General features: G+C 40.0%; 1 protein-coding gene across 6 annotated transcripts in view; it reads right to left on the bottom strand.

Moving 5' to 3' along the window:
- Positions 1-17,682, bottom strand: part of TMOD2 (tropomodulin 2) — an 84,991-nt gene that overhangs the window by 14,650 nt on the left and 52,659 nt on the right. For all 6 annotated transcript variants that reach the window (XM_010600073.3, XM_010600077.3, XM_003420525.4 and 3 more), the window contains 4 exons: positions 15,195-15,317; positions 11,462-11,548; positions 9,119-9,249; positions 5,170-5,277 (listed from right to left, as the gene is read on the bottom strand). In XM_010600073.3, coding sequence (XP_010598375.2) covers positions 5,170-5,277; positions 9,119-9,249; positions 11,462-11,548; positions 15,195-15,317 — 449 coding nt within the window. The remainder of the gene's footprint in view (positions 1-5,169; positions 5,278-9,118; positions 9,250-11,461; positions 11,549-15,194; positions 15,318-17,682) is intronic.

Here is a 17,682-nt window from a genome sequence, read left to right as displayed (position 1 = left end):
ATTAAGGTTTATTTTACCTGTGTCTTTTTTACTTTTTTAATGTGGCTACTAGAAAATTTAAAATTACACATGTGGCTCACATTTTATTTCTATTAGATGGTGCGGGCCACAAACTCTTGATTTTTATGGTTGGCATTGTTGTTAACAACAACAGTATTTTTTACATAATTGGATATTTTCTCTTCATTGGCATTCTGTGGTTGTGAGTTCTATTAATACTCATTGCCACAGATGTAGTTGTACGGACACGGTTGGGGTGTGGTGAACTGAACTTGATTACAGATGATTTAAGTTCAAATTCTGACTTTGCAACGTGCTGGGTAATCTTAGTAAAGTTACTCAAATTCTTGGAGCTCCAGTTTCCCCTATGTAAAATGGGGATAAAGCCATCTTTTACACACATAGCTTGCCTACATTCACAATAATTCTGGAAGTACCTTGTTGAATCTGTTTTTGAACCTGAAATAGAAAATTTCTTGAAGCTCTCTGTCTTAACACTGATTTTTAATTCTCACTAACAGTGAGCTGTTCAGCCATTTTCACATTTTAAAGACCTTTATCAACTAGAGGGTAATCAACCAATGTCTAATGTGTAGAAGGGTCTTTCCAACTGGGCTGGACCACATGAAGACATCTAGGCTAGCCCAAAGAGGCTCTGCCCTTCACAGCCTTAAGTACTGTAATTCTTCCTCGCAATTGTATGGTGTGGTAACTGCTTCCAGATGAATGTGAACTCATTTTCCCAGCAGCCTTCATAACAACTACCCCTGAGGAAACTAAGGCTCAGAGAAATTGCTGCTGATGTCATAGGACAAAGACCTGGGTCTTCTACGTCAAGCCTAAAGCTCTTTCTGGTACACCACACTGCCTCACAGGTGGAACTTCTGTGCTTTTATAAGCCTAAAGAAGTGTCTCAAACATGCAAAATTTTTGAAAAGTGATTTTAAAATAATATTGAGCTTATTTAATTGTGGTTACCACAACCCTAACAATAAAATACTTCCTTTCTTTTTAAAATTTACTTTATTTTTGTTGTTGTTGAGATAAAATGTTTTCTTACTGAATGTGATACAGCCTTAAATGGAGATGTGTCTACATGGACCCCAATCCCACAGAGCTTCACTGATTCTAGCAATATACCAGAATTAGAATTTAAAATAAGAGCAGAGTAAGGACTGAGGTATGAAAATGGCATCCACTAAAAACACCTTTTCTCTCATGTTGGATACTAAAAGTGAAGACTTTCTGACAGGGCTCTTGATGAAACAGCTACCCAGGCACAAAGCTGTCAATCAATCCATCTCAGTGATAAAGAAAATGCACCCTGAAGCCCTCATTTCTCTCCCTTGGTTCTGCTTCTCTTTCTCTGTTAACTCTTGGGAATGAAATCTAGGGGAGTGAGTGGGGAGGAGGATGGTGCCACATAATTACAGTTGGAATGAAGGAAAACTGAAAAATCTCTTTCACTGACGATTTTCAAACAGTAGGAAAATTTTATCTTGACAACTCTCTATCCACATGTATATATGTTGTTAGGTGCCGTCAAGTCAGTTCTGACTCACTGCGACCCCATCTACAACAGAACAAAACACTGCCTGGTTCTGCGCCATCCTCAGATCGTTGCTATGTTTGAGCCCATTGTTGCAGCCACCATGTCAATCCATCTCCTTGAGGGTCTTCCTCTTTTTCGCTGACCCTCCACTTTACCGAGCACGATATCCTTCTCCAAGGACTGGTCCCTCTGAATAACATTTCAATACTTGTACTTTATATATACTTCATGTATATATGCTTATATATACATGAAGTATATATAAAGTACAAATATTTTTGTGGTTCTTCTATTTCATAGACAGTTCTGTGACTATGCCAACTAAATTAGTATTTAAAAATGCAAATTGCAAAAGAGTCAAATTTGCCTGAAAGATATTACTAAGAAACCCTGCTCCTAGCACAGTGCCTGTCACACAGTAGACACCTGGCAAATAATTGTCACATTAAAAACTATCAAAGAGATTATTATATTTGGAATGTGTTTAGTCCACTTAGGAAGTTATCTATTTGATCTAGAGTAGGAGTCAGATTATTTACCAGTATTGTTAACAGTAGACTATAAACCATGCCCACCTCTCCTATTTTACTCTAAATAATATATTAAATAGACAAGTCATTTTTATTCATCCCTTTGTTCCTTTATATACAAAATGTTTCGTAAGTATTTTTGCTTTATTGGAAATAAACCTACTAAAGGGCAGAGATAATACAAAATCATACACAGATTAAGAATTTTTAAATTGTTAATTTCACAAATGATCTAGTTCTGCTATTTTTCTATTTTAAAGATAGGTCTGACATTCAAAACTGCTTTCAACCCACAAATTTAGATGATGTCATAATTGCTGGAGAAAATATCAGTTTTGTAGCTTAGTCCCTCTTTTATATGAGTGCTTACTTTCAAATTTGCTGTTATCAGCATGGAGCCCTAATGGTGGAGTGGTTAAGAGCTCAGCTGCTAACCAAAAGGCTAGCAGTTTGAATCCACCAGCCACTCCATAGAAACCCTATGGGTGGCTCTGCTCTGTCCTATAGGACCACTATGAGTCAGAATCAACCTGACAGCAGTGGGTTTGGGTTTTCTTTGGTTGATTGTCACCATGGAAATATTCTCGGTTGCCCAGAGGATGGAGGGCATGTTCATTCATTCATTTAAAGAGTATTTTTCAAACATCTATGCTAAGTAGTCATTACTTTCATGTTGTCTGTTTCCAATATTATTTTAGATCTTCCAAAAGACAGCACCGAGTCAACTTTTTTTTTTGTATAGCTTTAATTTATTTTTTAAATAATAATATTGTGCTTTAGGTGAAGGTTTACAGTGCAAGTTAGTTTCTCATTCAAAAATTTATACACAACAATATGGATGAATCGGAGGGCATTATTCTGAGTGAAATAAGTCAATCACAAAAGGACAAATACTGTATGAGGGCCACTATTATAAAAACTCAAGAAAAGGTTTACGCACAGAAATAAAAAATTTTTGATGGTTACAGGGGAGGGGAGGGCACGGTGGAGAAATCACTAACTAGATAGTAGATAGATGGTAACTTTGGGGGACGCAGAGCATACGTTATAAGAGAAGTGTACACAACAGGACCAAGGCAAAGTCATAGAAGCCTCATAGACACATCCGAATACCCTGAGGAACCTAGTTGCTGGGCTGAGGGCTGGGGACCATAGTCTCGGGGACATCTAGTTCAACTGGCATAACAGTTCTTAAAGAAAATGTTCTACATCCTACTTTGGTGAGAAGCATCTGGGGTCTTAAAAGCTTGTGAGCAGCCATCTAAGATACGTCTGTTGGTCCTATCCTGTCCAGAGCAAAGTAGAATGAAGAAAACCAAAGACACAAAGGAAGTGTTAAGCCAAAGGACTAATGGACTACAACTACCACAGCCTCTACCAGCCTGAGCCCAGAACAACTAGATGGTACCTGGCTATCACCACCAACCACTCTGACAGGGACTCTGGTCCTCAGCCCTCAGCCTCAGCAACTTGGTGCCTCAAGGTGTTTGGATGTGTCTAGGAAGCTTCTATGACTTTTCCTTGGTCTAATTGTGCTGACTCCTCCTATAATGTGTGCTGTCTTTCCCTTCACCAAAATTGACACTCTCCTACTACCTAGTTAACGATTTCCCCTCTCCTTCCTTGCAACCATCAAATATTGTTTTTTTCTGTGTATCAAGACAACTTTTGTTTTGCCAGTTTGATTCAAGGCTGAACATTAGATGATGTAGAACCACAGGATGACACCCAAGCTCTGGTAAGTGACATATTTTAGCAAATGTATGACAATGAGGCAGTGTATGTATGTACAGCATAGCCTGATGGTTAAGCATCCTGGCTGTGGTACGTACCATAAAGACGTGGGTGTGAATCATGGCTCTCCCAATTACTGGCTACGTTATCTCAGGCAGGTTACTTAACCTCTCTCAGCCTCAGTTTGCCTATTTGTTAGTACTGTTGTGGGGTGCTGTCGAGTAAATTTTGACCCATAACCCCAGCAGCAGAGCAGAACTGCCCCATAGGGTTTTCTAGGCTGTAATCTTTATGGATGAACATTGCCAGGTCTTTCTCCCACAAAGTCACTGGGTGGATTCGAACTGCCAACCTTGTAGTTAGCAGCAGAGCACTTAACTGTTGTGCCACCAGGGCTCCTTTTATTAGTACTGTTGTTGTTGTTGTGTGCTGTCAAGTCAATTCTGACTCATAGCAATCCTATAAGAAAGAGCAGAACTGCCCAATAGGGTTTCCTAGGCAGTAATCTCTATGGGAGCAGGTTGTCAGGTCTTTTCTCCCTTGGAGCCACTGGTGGGTTTGAACTGGTAACCTTTCAGTTAGCAGCTAAGTGCTTAACCATTGTGCCACCAGGGTTCCTTATATTAGCACTAGTTTGTACTCATAGTATCTATCTCATAGTACTAGTGAGGATCAGGTGGGATGATGTAGATAAAGCACAGAATTCAGTGCTGGCACTTACTAATTGCTCAATAAATGTTATTCACAGGAAGAATAGCATGGTGATGATGGTGATGGGGAACACAGTAGCATTTGCTTGGGTTAAGGGTCTTCCTTATTTAGCTGAATTATCTAAAATGCCTAGAAGGAATAGCGTTTTTGGTTAATTATTTTTTCATATTCTGGTTAACATGTGTCAAAAGAAAAATGTTTCAAAATTCAGTTGTTTAAAATATTTTTGAAACATAGTCCGCAATGGAGAAAATAAAATATACTTTTAACATTTCTTATCTGTGTCGAGTTCCTGTAGAATGAATGTCAGGGTCATCATAATGTCCACTGACTGAAACAGAATGAAATTGTAGATATGAAAATTTCAGAAAATTTTTACTAAGTGCAGAACAAAACCTAAATATTTAACTAAATGCCTAATCTACTCTGTCTCCTAAAAGTCTAGTGCTGAAAAAATTCTCATTAATCTGAAGTGCCTGACAGCTGGGTTCTAAAGTTTTACCGTCTCATTATAACTAATTAATTTTATTAACTGTGTAGAAAACAAATTTACCAGATCCAAGATTGCTAATTGATAAAACAAATTAAAAATAGTTTGTAATGAATTAAATATTTTCACGTGTTTCTAAGAATTTTACTCACAATTGCCACAGGGTCGTTGCTGCGGGTTGCAGCCAGGCTGAACTTCTTTATGTGAGTGTTGGTCTCCAGAGCCTTTGCAAATTCCTTCAGAGTTGGAATTGGAATGTTCTAAGATGGAAAAGGCACAGATAGTGAGGGACCACCCTGCAGCTCTCTTAATCCCAAGTTAAAGGCCCATGGCTCTTTAATAACTTATATGGTAATAGCATGATCCAAACCAAGTGTTTGATTCCGAATCAGTACACTGTGGGTAATGTAGCATGATATCCTCCTCTAAAAGGTGTTCATCACCAAGCCTCTAGCAACCAAGCTATTCTGAGTCAACAGCACCACTGAGTGTCCAATAGGGGAATCTAGCACAATGTTATATTCTGGCATTGCCTTTGTTTCCTGACCCAAGAAATTATTCAGAGACACTGCTTCGCTCTTTTCTCTTTCATTCTCTGTCTTCCAATCCAGACTGACCCACTTGTTGTTCTTTAATATACCATGATCTTTCCCACCCTTACACCTTTACATGTGTGTTCTCTTTGCCTGGGTTTCCTTTGCCCTTTACTCTGATTAATTCCTACTCATCTTTCAAGATCCATCTGAAATATCACCTCCTCTGCCTCTCCTAGGCAGCATTAAAAGTTTCCTTACCCGCAATTCTATAACATTTGGGGGGCTCACCACATCATGTTGTGGCAATATAAGTTAATAAGCTAAAATAAGTTTTTCAGAGTAAAGACTCTGAATGAATCTTACTTATCTTTGTACTGCCTCTTCTATGCCACTTAGCACAGTACCAACCACTGGGAGGAGAAGCAAATCTGGGGCACAGCTAGCCTTCGACGTGAGTCCTGGCTACACTGTGGGCTAGCTCTGTGACCTAGGGTAATATAACCTCTTTAAGTCCCATTAAGGATTAAATGTGATACTTCATGTCAAGTATTTAGCAAAGGGTATGACAAATAGTGAGTACTCAACAAAAGTTAGCTGTTATTAATATTGTCGTTGAGCACCATTGAGTCAATCTAACTCATAGCGATCCCATGCGCAACAGAAACAAAACATTGCCTGGTCCTGTGCCATCCTCACAATCATTGCTATGTTTGAGCCCATTGTTGCAGCCACTGTGTCAACCCATCTCGTTGAGGGTCTTCCTCTTTTACTCTGATCCTCTACTTTACCAAGCATGATGTTCTTCTCCAGGGACTGGTCCCTCCTGATAACATGTCCAAGGTATGTGAGATGAAGTTTCACTATCCTTGCTTCTAAGGGGCATTCTGGCTGTACTTCTTCCAAGACAGATTTGTTTGTTCTTCTGGCAGTCCACGGTATATTCAATATTCTTCACCAGCACCATAATTCAAATGTATCAATTCTACTTCGATCCTCCCTATTTACTGTCCAGCTTTTACATGCATATGAAGTAACAGAAAATACCATGGTCAGGCAAACCTTAGTCCTCAAAGTGACATATTAAGTGACATGAGGCAATGTTGCCTCTACATATATATATATATATATATATATATATATATATATATTCCTTCTCTTGGGCATTAATCCATGGAGAATCTTTTTCCTTCCCTTTCTTCCTGCATTCTATGCTGTTTCTCCTTCTTTCTTCATATTTCCACATGCAAGCCAAAATGTGTTCTAATTGTTTCTCATAAACTTAACAGTAGTGCTAGCCACACCCTTTTAACAGGGAAAAGGAAAACAGTCCCTTTAAATTGAAAGTCGACATGAAGAAGAACAGCCATGAGCACTGGAAGGTCTGCAAATGTCCCCAAGTCTCATTCATTATTCACTGTCATTCAACATTAAACACCTACCGTGAGCAAGGCCCTGTGCTTTGGTAGACATAGTCTCTAGCCTCCAAGATTTTACAGTATGGGAGGAATAAAGAAGTAAGTGGCTCTACTCCTAGCGGTCTGTGTCACCTGGGGTACAAAATGCAATTGAAGCACAATGGAGGGGAAAATTTAATTATGGTTGGGAAAATCATGGGAAACTTTATAGGAGAAGCAGCACTGATCTAGGTCTCGATTTCTTTATCTTCATTCCCCTCTGATTAAATTCATTTTTCCCCAGGAATAAAACCCAAATAAATATAAACAAGACTGGTATTTAGCAACTATACACTGCTACAGATGTACTGGCTGTTAAAATACTAAAATATTTCCATAGCAGATAGCAGCATTGACCTTAAACTAAAACTTAAAATCCAGAAAAATTATAACCCTATGTTTTCATAAGCTTTATTTTCTTTTATTCTCACTTAACTTTGTTATGAAAAATCGGGGAGAGTAAGTTTTTAGATGTGGAATGTGGGCATCATTTTTTCTTCTTATGATAACTAAAATGTTTCCTGCAATGTGACTTATTTTAATAACATCAGTGCAAATCCACAAAATTTCCACTATTTATCAACAAGATGGCATTCAAGAATTGAGAAGCAATCACCTAATTCTTGAAATAATAATACATTTTTCTGGTATACCACTCTGAATAGTTTAAAAATGTGTACTGGCAAGTGTTTGGGGGGTTAATATAACCATCATTCTTTACCCAGCAGACATTTTTGAAGCAAGCCTTTTTTAGAGACAGAATATGAAGAATGGAATCTGTGCTGAGAAGCGGCAAGAAAGCACTCGCAGATGGATGAACTAAAGCATCATGAACCAGTTCCTTTTTGAAAAGAAACTCTTATAAAAAGAAACTAACAGAGCAGATGTACCAGTGTAAATTCTGTAAGGTCCTAAAGAGACAGGAACTGACAAGACAAGTCCTATGAAAGAAGTATTTAGCACAACAGTAAGACAGCCAAATGATTTTATAATAGGATACGTATTCTATAGTCTAAACTCCTCTTAATAACATTATGAAGTTATGTTCTGAAGATCTTCATAATAGAGAAAGAAATAAGAAATGTAGGAGCTACGGGTACTGAAGACTGTTGTCTTCAGAAATCAGCAAAAAGAAAACAAGGTAAAAAAAATATAGTGATAGTAAACACTGTAATAAATTTAAAATGGTGAAACGGAAAACTCCCTAGAGAGTTTTCTTTAAAAAAAATAATCACACATACAAATAACTCTAAGAAAAATAAGAGTTGAGGATTTAAGAAATACAAGGAATATTATACTTAACAAGAACAACTTTGATGGTCAACCACGATAGCCCTTATATCAAAATCAATTCCTTTGCAATCACTGATGTGTGTTAGATCTCCTTTTCTAAAAGCTTCTATAAAAATGTGTCATTTTTCAGCATTTAAGAGTCTTTCTACTTATGAGTATAAAGCAAAGAAAATGAACACCTCTAGTAAGAACCAGAGAAAAGGATGCCATCTGTTATAAACTGAATTGTGTCCCCCCAAGATATATGTTGAAATTCTAACGCTGTCCCTCTAAATATGACCTTGTTTGGAAACAGAGTTTTTCTTTTGTTATGTTAATGAAGCCATACCTGTGGGGGGTGGGGTGGATCTCAAACCTAATCATTTGAGTTATAAAAAGACCAGAATAGACCAGGGGAAAGACAGACCTCATGCTAGAATCATGTACAAGCCAAGGTAGGCCAAAAATCAAAAAAAAACCTAGAGCTACTGACAAGGAAGAAGTCAACACAACTACCCAGCTAAGTCATTCCCAGACTCCTGACTCTTAAAAACTGTGAGATAATAAATGTTTGCTGCTTTAAACCTCTTAACTGTTGGAGCAATTTGTTACTCAGCAAAAGACTACTACTAATAAACTGTTTTACACAAGTGATGTGATTCTTTTCAAAGAATTCTAGGAATCACTCTTTTTTAAACCCACTTCTTTTGAACAGAAGTGCCTCAAAACCATGAACTACAAAGGATTGCCAGCAAGGGTGGATCTAAAAGATAACAGGCAATCTTCTGACCTCATGGTAAATCAAGTGACTGGCAACCATCACAAGCATAATGAAATACCTTAATATTGTTAAGGTTGACTTCTTGCAGGCGAGGATCATTGGCTTTCATCTGCTGTAGACTTACTTCTACATTTGTAGGATTGGGTGGTTCCTCAAATGTTGGCTTGACCTTTTCACCTTTGACCACATCTAAAACACAAGTTGTAATTTTAAAAAGAAAAGGTAAGGGCTCTTGTATCAAAATCAAAGATGGCTCCCCCCAAAGTGACATTTCTTTTATATGTTTGATCCCAACAATACTCTAATACCATGACTATAAGCTTAGCTCCCCGCCAAGCAAATACAGGCGTGGCATGGCTCTGAGTTATGGTTTAGAAGCCTGATGTTTCTTATCCACACGAGAAGAGTCAGTGGCTGACAGTGTCTGGAGCCAAAAATGCTCTACATCAAACCCCAATCTCAACAAGTACATTTATGGGCAATTACTGCTGCACCATATGGGCCTCTTCTGATTATAATAATCAGACAGGCACAGGACTTGATATCCAAAAAAGAAATCACATAAGTCTTTTCATTCCCCAAACTTGTGGTCTCTTTATCATACCCATCCTCCTCTGATTTCCATTTTAGAGCTTTAGTTTTGAGGAAGGTAAGAGAAAGAGATAAAAAAGAAGAATGGAAGAATTCTCAAAAGCAGTTAACAGAAAATATTTGCAACATATATAATATACAAGGGCTGCTGTCCCAATATACACAGAGCCCCTACAAATCAGTAAGAGGCAACCCAATTAAAAATGAATAAATGATATGATCAGAAGAAACTCTGTCCCTTTAACCAGTAAATATAAAGAGTAAACTCTGAGATAAAACAATGAGATACCACCCCTCCCCATTCAATTAGCAAAAAGTATAAAAAGAGATAATGTTGAGATTTGGCAATGATGTGGAGAAAAAAGCATCCTCATATATTGTTAGTGGGAATGTAAAGTAGTGCAAACTTTTGGGGAGAATAATTTGTCACTATATACCAAAATTTAAATTATGCATAATCTATGACTCAAATTTTGTATCTAGTAGTCCAACCTATAGGAAAAGTAGCGTGAATATATAAAGGTATGTTCACTGACACATATTTTTGCTTTTTAAATTAATTTTTTAAAATAAAACATCCACCAACATGAAAATGATTAAATAAATTACAGCATAATTACATAATAAAACACTACGTATTCATTAAAAGAATAAGGTTAACCTACATGTACTGATAAGAGATCCACAATTTGAAAAAAAGTTAGATATGTACACATATGTGTACATATAAAAGTCCAGAAGGTTATGCATAAGATTTTTAATAGAAAACTTATTAACAGTCTGAATATTACTCTTTGATAATGAAGCTAAAAGGGATATACATTTTTATCTGCTAAATAAGCAAAAGGTCACAAAATTGATAATAACCAGGTTTGGGAGGAAATAGGAACTATTTGTCCTTTCCACCACAAGTATATACTACTATAAGTCTATAAATATGTATGAAACTAGAAAGAAAAATATAAAAGGAATATTGCTCATTATCTAGGTAAATTATCCACTGTAAATGATGGTTCATAAATATGCTACTGGAACAAGTCTCCATCACAGAGAATAAAATATAATTAACCTAAGAAAAGCTGTGATTCTCTGTGTGTCCTCAGATAGCCTGCATCACACTGCACTGAAATTATCTGATCACTGGTCTGTCCTTACCACCGATAGATAACCTCCTTTCATCAGGGACCATCTTCTACCTTTGTACCTAAGCCTAGAATGTTACTGACACATAGTAGGTATTTAACGGATAACTGATGCATGACTGAATGAGAAAATCTAAGTAACTGTACATTTCCCCAGGAATGCTGACATAGAAGACAGCGGTCAGGAACTTTCTGTGCCACCAAGTCCACGCAAGTGTCTTTCATGCTTTCTGGGGAAAGTGGGTTTTCAAATTCTAATGTTGAGCATCCATTACTGAAACAAACAAACAAACACAACACTAGAATAGAGAGGGAAATTATTCAAGCTGCCACAGTTAATTAAAATATCCTCAGGAACGTGTAGGTATCTGCGTTCTGTGCAGACTTTGAAGCCTTTTTGTTAGCAATTTTATCTATTGGGTAAACAGGCCTACTAAGAAAGCGTGTTCTACACAAATGATTGGGACTTGTTACACTGCCAGAAGGAGCTCCCATTATTAGCTACTCTATTCTGGTTTGGCTGCTGGAGCCTAGTGACCCCTGGTAACTGGACAAAATCCACCTTCAAATTCTGCCGGATACACCAGGAGGCCTTGCCAATAGGCAATTCTGTTGGAACATCTGAAGGCTCAGAAGTTTACAAAGCCATACATTCCCCATCAACTTACTTCTTAGAGGCCCTTCACCACTTTTAGTGCTGGTCGTTTCTTCATCGAACTTTGGATTGTTGAGTAAATTGTGCACCCCAAGAACAGCTAAAAACAGAGGTAATTGTGAACAAACATTAAGATTAGGAAAGCATGTTAGAATTTCCACACTCTTAATTTGCCCTTGAAGAACAATACTTCCGATTGTAAAAATGAAACCCTGTTTCATAAAGATGAAGTCTCCAGATGCAAAGTGTGTCGTAGATGCATAGCACTGACTAACCTTATAAAAACAAAACAAAATGAAAACTTCTTTCCAAGACCACCAGCAATCTTTCATGTGTCTATGTCTATACATGTAAAACCATTTAGGATCTGAGGAACAAAGACTATTTAATTATGGTCCCAAAATTACAAAAAACCTACTTAGACCTCCCAGTTAACTAGACTCAACCCCTCAGTTTTCTCATCTGTAAAATGAGAGGGTGAGACTGAGTCTAAGGACATTTAATATCTAACATTGTAGATATTATTGTATCTTGCAAATAGCAGAAAGATCATAAGCCTCTTTCAATGTCAGGCTCCCCATCTCTCCCAATCCTCCATGCCAAAAGGAGTTGTCCTTTTTTCATCTACAGTACTGCAGGGAAATGCAAGGTCAGATATCAAAACCCAAACCAAAGACATTGCTGTCTAGTCAGTCTTGACTCATAGCTATCCTACAGAACAGAACAGAACTGCCATACAGGGTTTCCAAGGCTATAAATCTTTATGGAAGCAGACTGCCACATCTTCCTCCCCTGGAGCGACTGGTGGGTTCAAACCACTGACCTTATGGTTAGTAGCTGAGTGCTTAACCGCTGTACTACCAGGGCTCCTTAAGGTCAGATTCAAAAACTAAAACCAAACCCGTTGCCATTGAGTCAATTCCAACTCATAGCGACCCTATAGGTCAGAGTAGAACTGCCCTATACCGTTCCTAAGCAGAAGCTGGTGGATTCAAACTGCTAACCTTTTGGTTAGCAGCCACAGCTTTTAACCACTGTACCACCAGGGCTCCTCAGGTCAGATAAGCATACCAAAATTTTCAGTCTCTTGTATTACATGGCAGTTGCACCAGGAAGCACCATAGTGTACAGGAAGCAACACAGGGAGAAGAAATGCTGGGCAGGCTGAATTGGCAAGTGCCCGCAGGTTTCCCCCTGCTAATGAAATTATAGGTGAGCCAGGCCATCTGGAGAAGGACCCAGACTAGACAGTAATCTGTCAATAGTGGCAGAGGAGTGCCTCTGAGAGCATCATCAGCTCTTCTGTGGAGGGAGGGAGGGAGGCAGCTAGCACAGCACTAGGAAGGACAAACAGCCAGCAAGTGTAGGGATGAAGAGTGGGACTCGGAGCACTCGGCCTGAGTTTGAATTCTGACTCTGTTATGTATTAGCTGTGTGACTGGGGAAGTTACCAAACGCCTCTGAGCCGCAGCTTCCTCATCTTGTAAAACAGGGATAATATTTGTACTTTACCTATTGAAACAATTAAGTGAATTCCTATGTGCCAGGCACTAAGTGCTTTACAAATTCTTGTTAAGTAAACAAAACCAGCATTTGTCAGTGTGTCTCTGGCATTGTCTAGGGAGAGGGTGCCCTACTCGATAAACAGGGCATTGAGGCCATCTTGTCTTACTCTGGCCCCATCCATACCAAGCAGCCTCCTAATTATAATTTGGCTCCCACTGCCAAGTTTTACTTTTTGTATTATCTATTTCCTATAAATCTGGCTAGTAGAGTCAGTCCCTATTACCTCACTTCCTCCATCCTCCTAATCTGATAGCTCCTATATGCACTCACAAGATCAAATCTCTAGACCAGCAAAGCTGAGAACTAGGCTCTGGGTAGTGGTAGTCACATCAAGATATGCCCACAGTCTGGAAGGCTCTGTTTTGGAGGTCAGCTGTCACCCCCTTGATGAATGTCTCTCTTTCTGCCACAATAACATGGGCAATGCATTGGTACTCTTTCTTATCTAAACCTTAACAGCTATAAATCCATCCACTCACGGGACTGCCTACAATCTTCTGAAAGATCCACTTGAGAAGATGCTGCAGCCCACTGCAGCCTGGCTTCCTGCTGGGTTCCCAGGGAGCACCCAACGACGGAGGGAGGCTGAGCACGGACGAAACCAACATTTGTCTGTTGGGATTATTCTCCTGGTTTCACTGTATGAATGTCTAGATTTAGTGTCTTCTAAATGATTAGCTCTATTCTCTCTCTTTCTTTTTTATCAGGAATTTTCTGGGAATTCAAGCCCAGTGCTACATTCTGCCTGTAGTGACCTCCAGCAGAGGCCATCGGGCAACCGTTGGGAGGAGCAGTAACCGTAACAGGATCGTCGCACAGTAACTAAGAGTCCCTGGGTGGCGCAAATGGTTAAGCCTTTGTTATTAACCGAAAGGGTGGCAGTTCAAATTCACCCAGAGGCACCTAGGAAGAAAGACCTGATGATCTGCTTCCTAAAGGTCACAGCCATGGAAAATCATATGCACAGTCCTACTGGAAACACATGGGGTCACTGTGAGTCAGAGTCTATTTGTTGGTAACCAGTGGTGGTGCTGCAACCACAAAACCTGGAAAAGCAGCCACCATAAGGCATCTTCTTCACTGCCACACCCAGGTGCCTCAGCTCCTGCAGTGACCTCTGAGAATGTCTCCAATATGTGAACTTGATATCAACCCCCAATGGAACAGAAGGAATGAAAATGCAGGTAAAGATGGTAGCACGCTGTTAGAGTAAGGCGTAGCTTGTTCTCCTAGGAGGAAGGAGATTTATCATTATTACGTATTTCTTCAAATACAATACAAAGGTAGGAATTCTTGCTAAAGCTGCGGGATGTTTTCAAAAGCACCTTTATCCTTGTGGTGACCTAATATCCCTGTGGCAGGTGGAAGCAAACATCCCACTGGAAGGAAAATATGAGTGCACAAATATGTTGGTGCATGCATGGAATCTTTCTTAAAGGAGCTACAGGAAAGGGGAGAAGGCCTAGGTTAATCAAAGTGAGAAAACTTACCTTTCATTATATATTCTTTTGCACTGTTTGACTTTTTTCTATCTACATGTATAATCAATTCAAATAATCATTTATAAATAAATGTCATTATTATTTTGTTTTAATTATAAATAATTTATTTATAAATAAACTTATTATTACTATTTTGTTGCTATTGTTAAGAAAACCAGAAAAAAAAATGAGCAGATTGCACTGAATATGGATTTACCTTAGGGGCTGACTATGACAGTAAGTTACCTTGTTTCACGGTTACACTGACAGGCCTCTTAGTATCAATCAGACTTGAGTGGGTGACAACTGATGGGAAGAACAAGCACCTTAGGGAAATTTTGTGATGATAAAATGCTAATGTAAAAGCTCCTCATAAAGCATAAGGGCTATTGTTTTTTCCCTTTCAATTCTCATAGTCCTCACAGAGGTGCCTTGAGAGAAAGGTTTGGCAATCTACTTCCGAAAAAGTAGATTCAGCTACAGGAAAACCTTATGGGGCACATTTCTACTCTGACACAAGTGGGGTTACCAAGAGTCAGAGCTGACTCCATGGAAACTGGTTTAATGGCTAAAGCCAACACGGAATTTTAATAAGAACCGACAGTTATAGAGAAGCCCAACGGCTGCTGGCATGGGTACGACCACATGCCTGGAGGTCACAGAGCCAGGCAGGAAAGTTTCCCAGAGCCGAGGACTCACCTGCAAGATCATAGAGTTCAGTGTCGGAGGCACTAGCCAAAGCTTCTTCCAGTTCTGGGTCGAGGGTCACGTTTTCTTCTTTTTGAGTTTCTACAGGCTTTTCTTTGGGGATAAAGACTCTCCCTTTAAGTCAGAAGAAAAACAAAAACAGTTGTGTGCTACTGCCTTATTGCCAGGGTAAGTGGACTAACCAGAGAATGCAGCTCTGGCCATTAAGAGCCATATCATTAAGCCACTGAATGTCCAACTGGGGTCCCTTAACTGCTGGGATGATGCTAATACCAATAATCCACTATTAGAACATCTGGAGAAGGATGCCTGCATTCTCTCCAACAATCTGAGGAGATTACAGTCCTAAAACAGAGAGGAAAAACGTGGCTTCTATCTCCCTACCATTGGCAGTGCTGCCCTTTGACCTGGGCAAGAGGGGTCCCTGCACTTTAGAGGGTTCCACTCCAGTCCACTGAGGGAGGAGTCATGGGGCCAAAGAGACATTCCTATGTAGAATACAGGCCTCCTTCTAGAGGATCTGGACCTGGAATTCCTGCCCAAACAGCCCTGGGCTGGCTTCCCTGGTATGGTTTAGGATTACTCTGAACAGTAGGCACCAAGGTGGCCCAACAGCTATCAGTGTGTAGGGCAATGACAGATGGCAATCCATTCCTGGGTCCCACTAAACCACAGCTCTAAGAGGATAAAGCTGCACTGGAGAGTTAAGTCTAGCCCAGGAACCTGGTCCCATGACACAGCACTGATGACAGGTTGTGTTGTCTCTTCTCCTGAGACCTCACGATCACCTCCCATGGCTGCTAGATTCTCTCTCTGGTCCTTCCAGGGGCACCAAGGACCACAGACTCTTTCTCACTCTGATCCCTCTGCTGTTTGGAAAACTTGCTCTCTGCTCATTGTGTTCAGATGTGCTGCTTCTCAATCTTCTCCTAAGCTACGATGTGTAACTGTGTACTCTCTATGGACCCCCACTGATTACTCAGCTCCTGAATTCCTAATTCCCCCATGAACCATCTGTAGGTGAATCTGTATCGGGAAATGATTTACCATATCCTCCTCTCAGACCTCCACTCTGAGCACAAAAGACAACAGCTTCCCCCTTACTGTTCTGTCATTACCCTGACTCTCGATGTTAACCAGGTTTTAGGGCAGCATTGACATTATAATTTCTTTCTTTTACAATTAAATTATTCCAATAGCGATGATGCTGCCATAGAAACAGTTCCATATTTCCATGGTAATCCTTGGTTATTTGCCCAATTCATCACCATTTAACTTTTAAAATAAAATGACATTCTTAATGGTGCATGGTCCATCGAATGTGACATCTGACAGGAGAGCCTGGACATTACTAAGAGATGGTATCAGCACTCTGACTCCTGACCAACTGAGAGGAGGGCCTGGATGTTAATAAGGGACAGCATCAGTGCTGTGACTCCTGACAGCTGAGAGGAGGGCCTGGACGTTAGTAAGAGATGGCATCAGTGCTCTGATCCTGACAGCTGAGAGGAGAGCTTGGACCTTAGTAAGAGATGGCATCAGTGCTGTGACTCCTGACAACTGAGAGGAGAACCTGGACGTTAGTAAGAGATGGCATAAACTCTGATCCTGACAGCTGAGAGGCCCATGCTCCTGCTCCCCTCACCCATGGCACAGAAGTTCAGAGACAGCATTTGCCCAACCCCATGCACACTGAGTGCCTTCTCTGTGCCAGGACACAAAGCACACACAGTCTCACCTGGGTGGAGATCACTGTCTAATGTGGAAAACATACAAAAAACAAAGAAAATGAACAAAATGATGAACACTTGTGATAGTGCTGTGAAAGCAATAAATAGTTGTCATGATAGAAAGAAGGGGTCTTTTTTTTTTTTTAATAATTTTTATTGTGCTTTAAGTGAAACTTTACAAATCAAGTCAGTCTCTCACATACAAGCTTATATACACCTTACTACATACTCCCATTTACTCTCCCCTCAATGAGTCAGCCCGCTCCCTCCTTCCAGTCTCTCCTTCCGTGACCATTTTGTCAGTTTCTAACCCCCTGTACCCTCCATCTCCCCTCCAGACAGGAGATGCAAACATAGTCTCAAGTGTCCACATGGTGCCAGTAGCTCACTCCTCATAAGCATCTCTCTCCAACCCATTGTCCAGTCCATTCCACGTCTGATGAGTTGCCTTCGGGAATGGTTCCTGTCCTGGGCCAAAGGAAGGATTGGGGGCCCTGACCACCGGGGTTCTTCTAGTCTCAGTCAGACCATGAAGCCTGGTCTTTTTATGAGATTTTGGGGTCTGCTTCCCACTGCTCTCCTGCTCTCTCAGGAGTTCTCTGTTGTGTTCCCTGTCAGGGCAGTCATCGGTTGTGGCCAGGCACCATCTAGTTCTTCTGGTCTCAGGGTGTTGTAGTCTCTAGTTCATGTAGCCCTTTCTGTCTCTTGGGGTCATAATTACGTTGTGAGCTTGGTGTTCTTCATTCTCC

Source organism: Loxodonta africana, chromosome 12 (genome assembly GCF_030014295.1).
Source record: "Loxodonta africana isolate mLoxAfr1 chromosome 12, mLoxAfr1.hap2, whole genome shotgun sequence".
NCBI classification, from domain to species: domain Eukaryota; kingdom Metazoa; phylum Chordata; class Mammalia; order Proboscidea; family Elephantidae; genus Loxodonta; species Loxodonta africana.
This window is presented reverse-complemented; position numbering and strand designations above follow the sequence as displayed.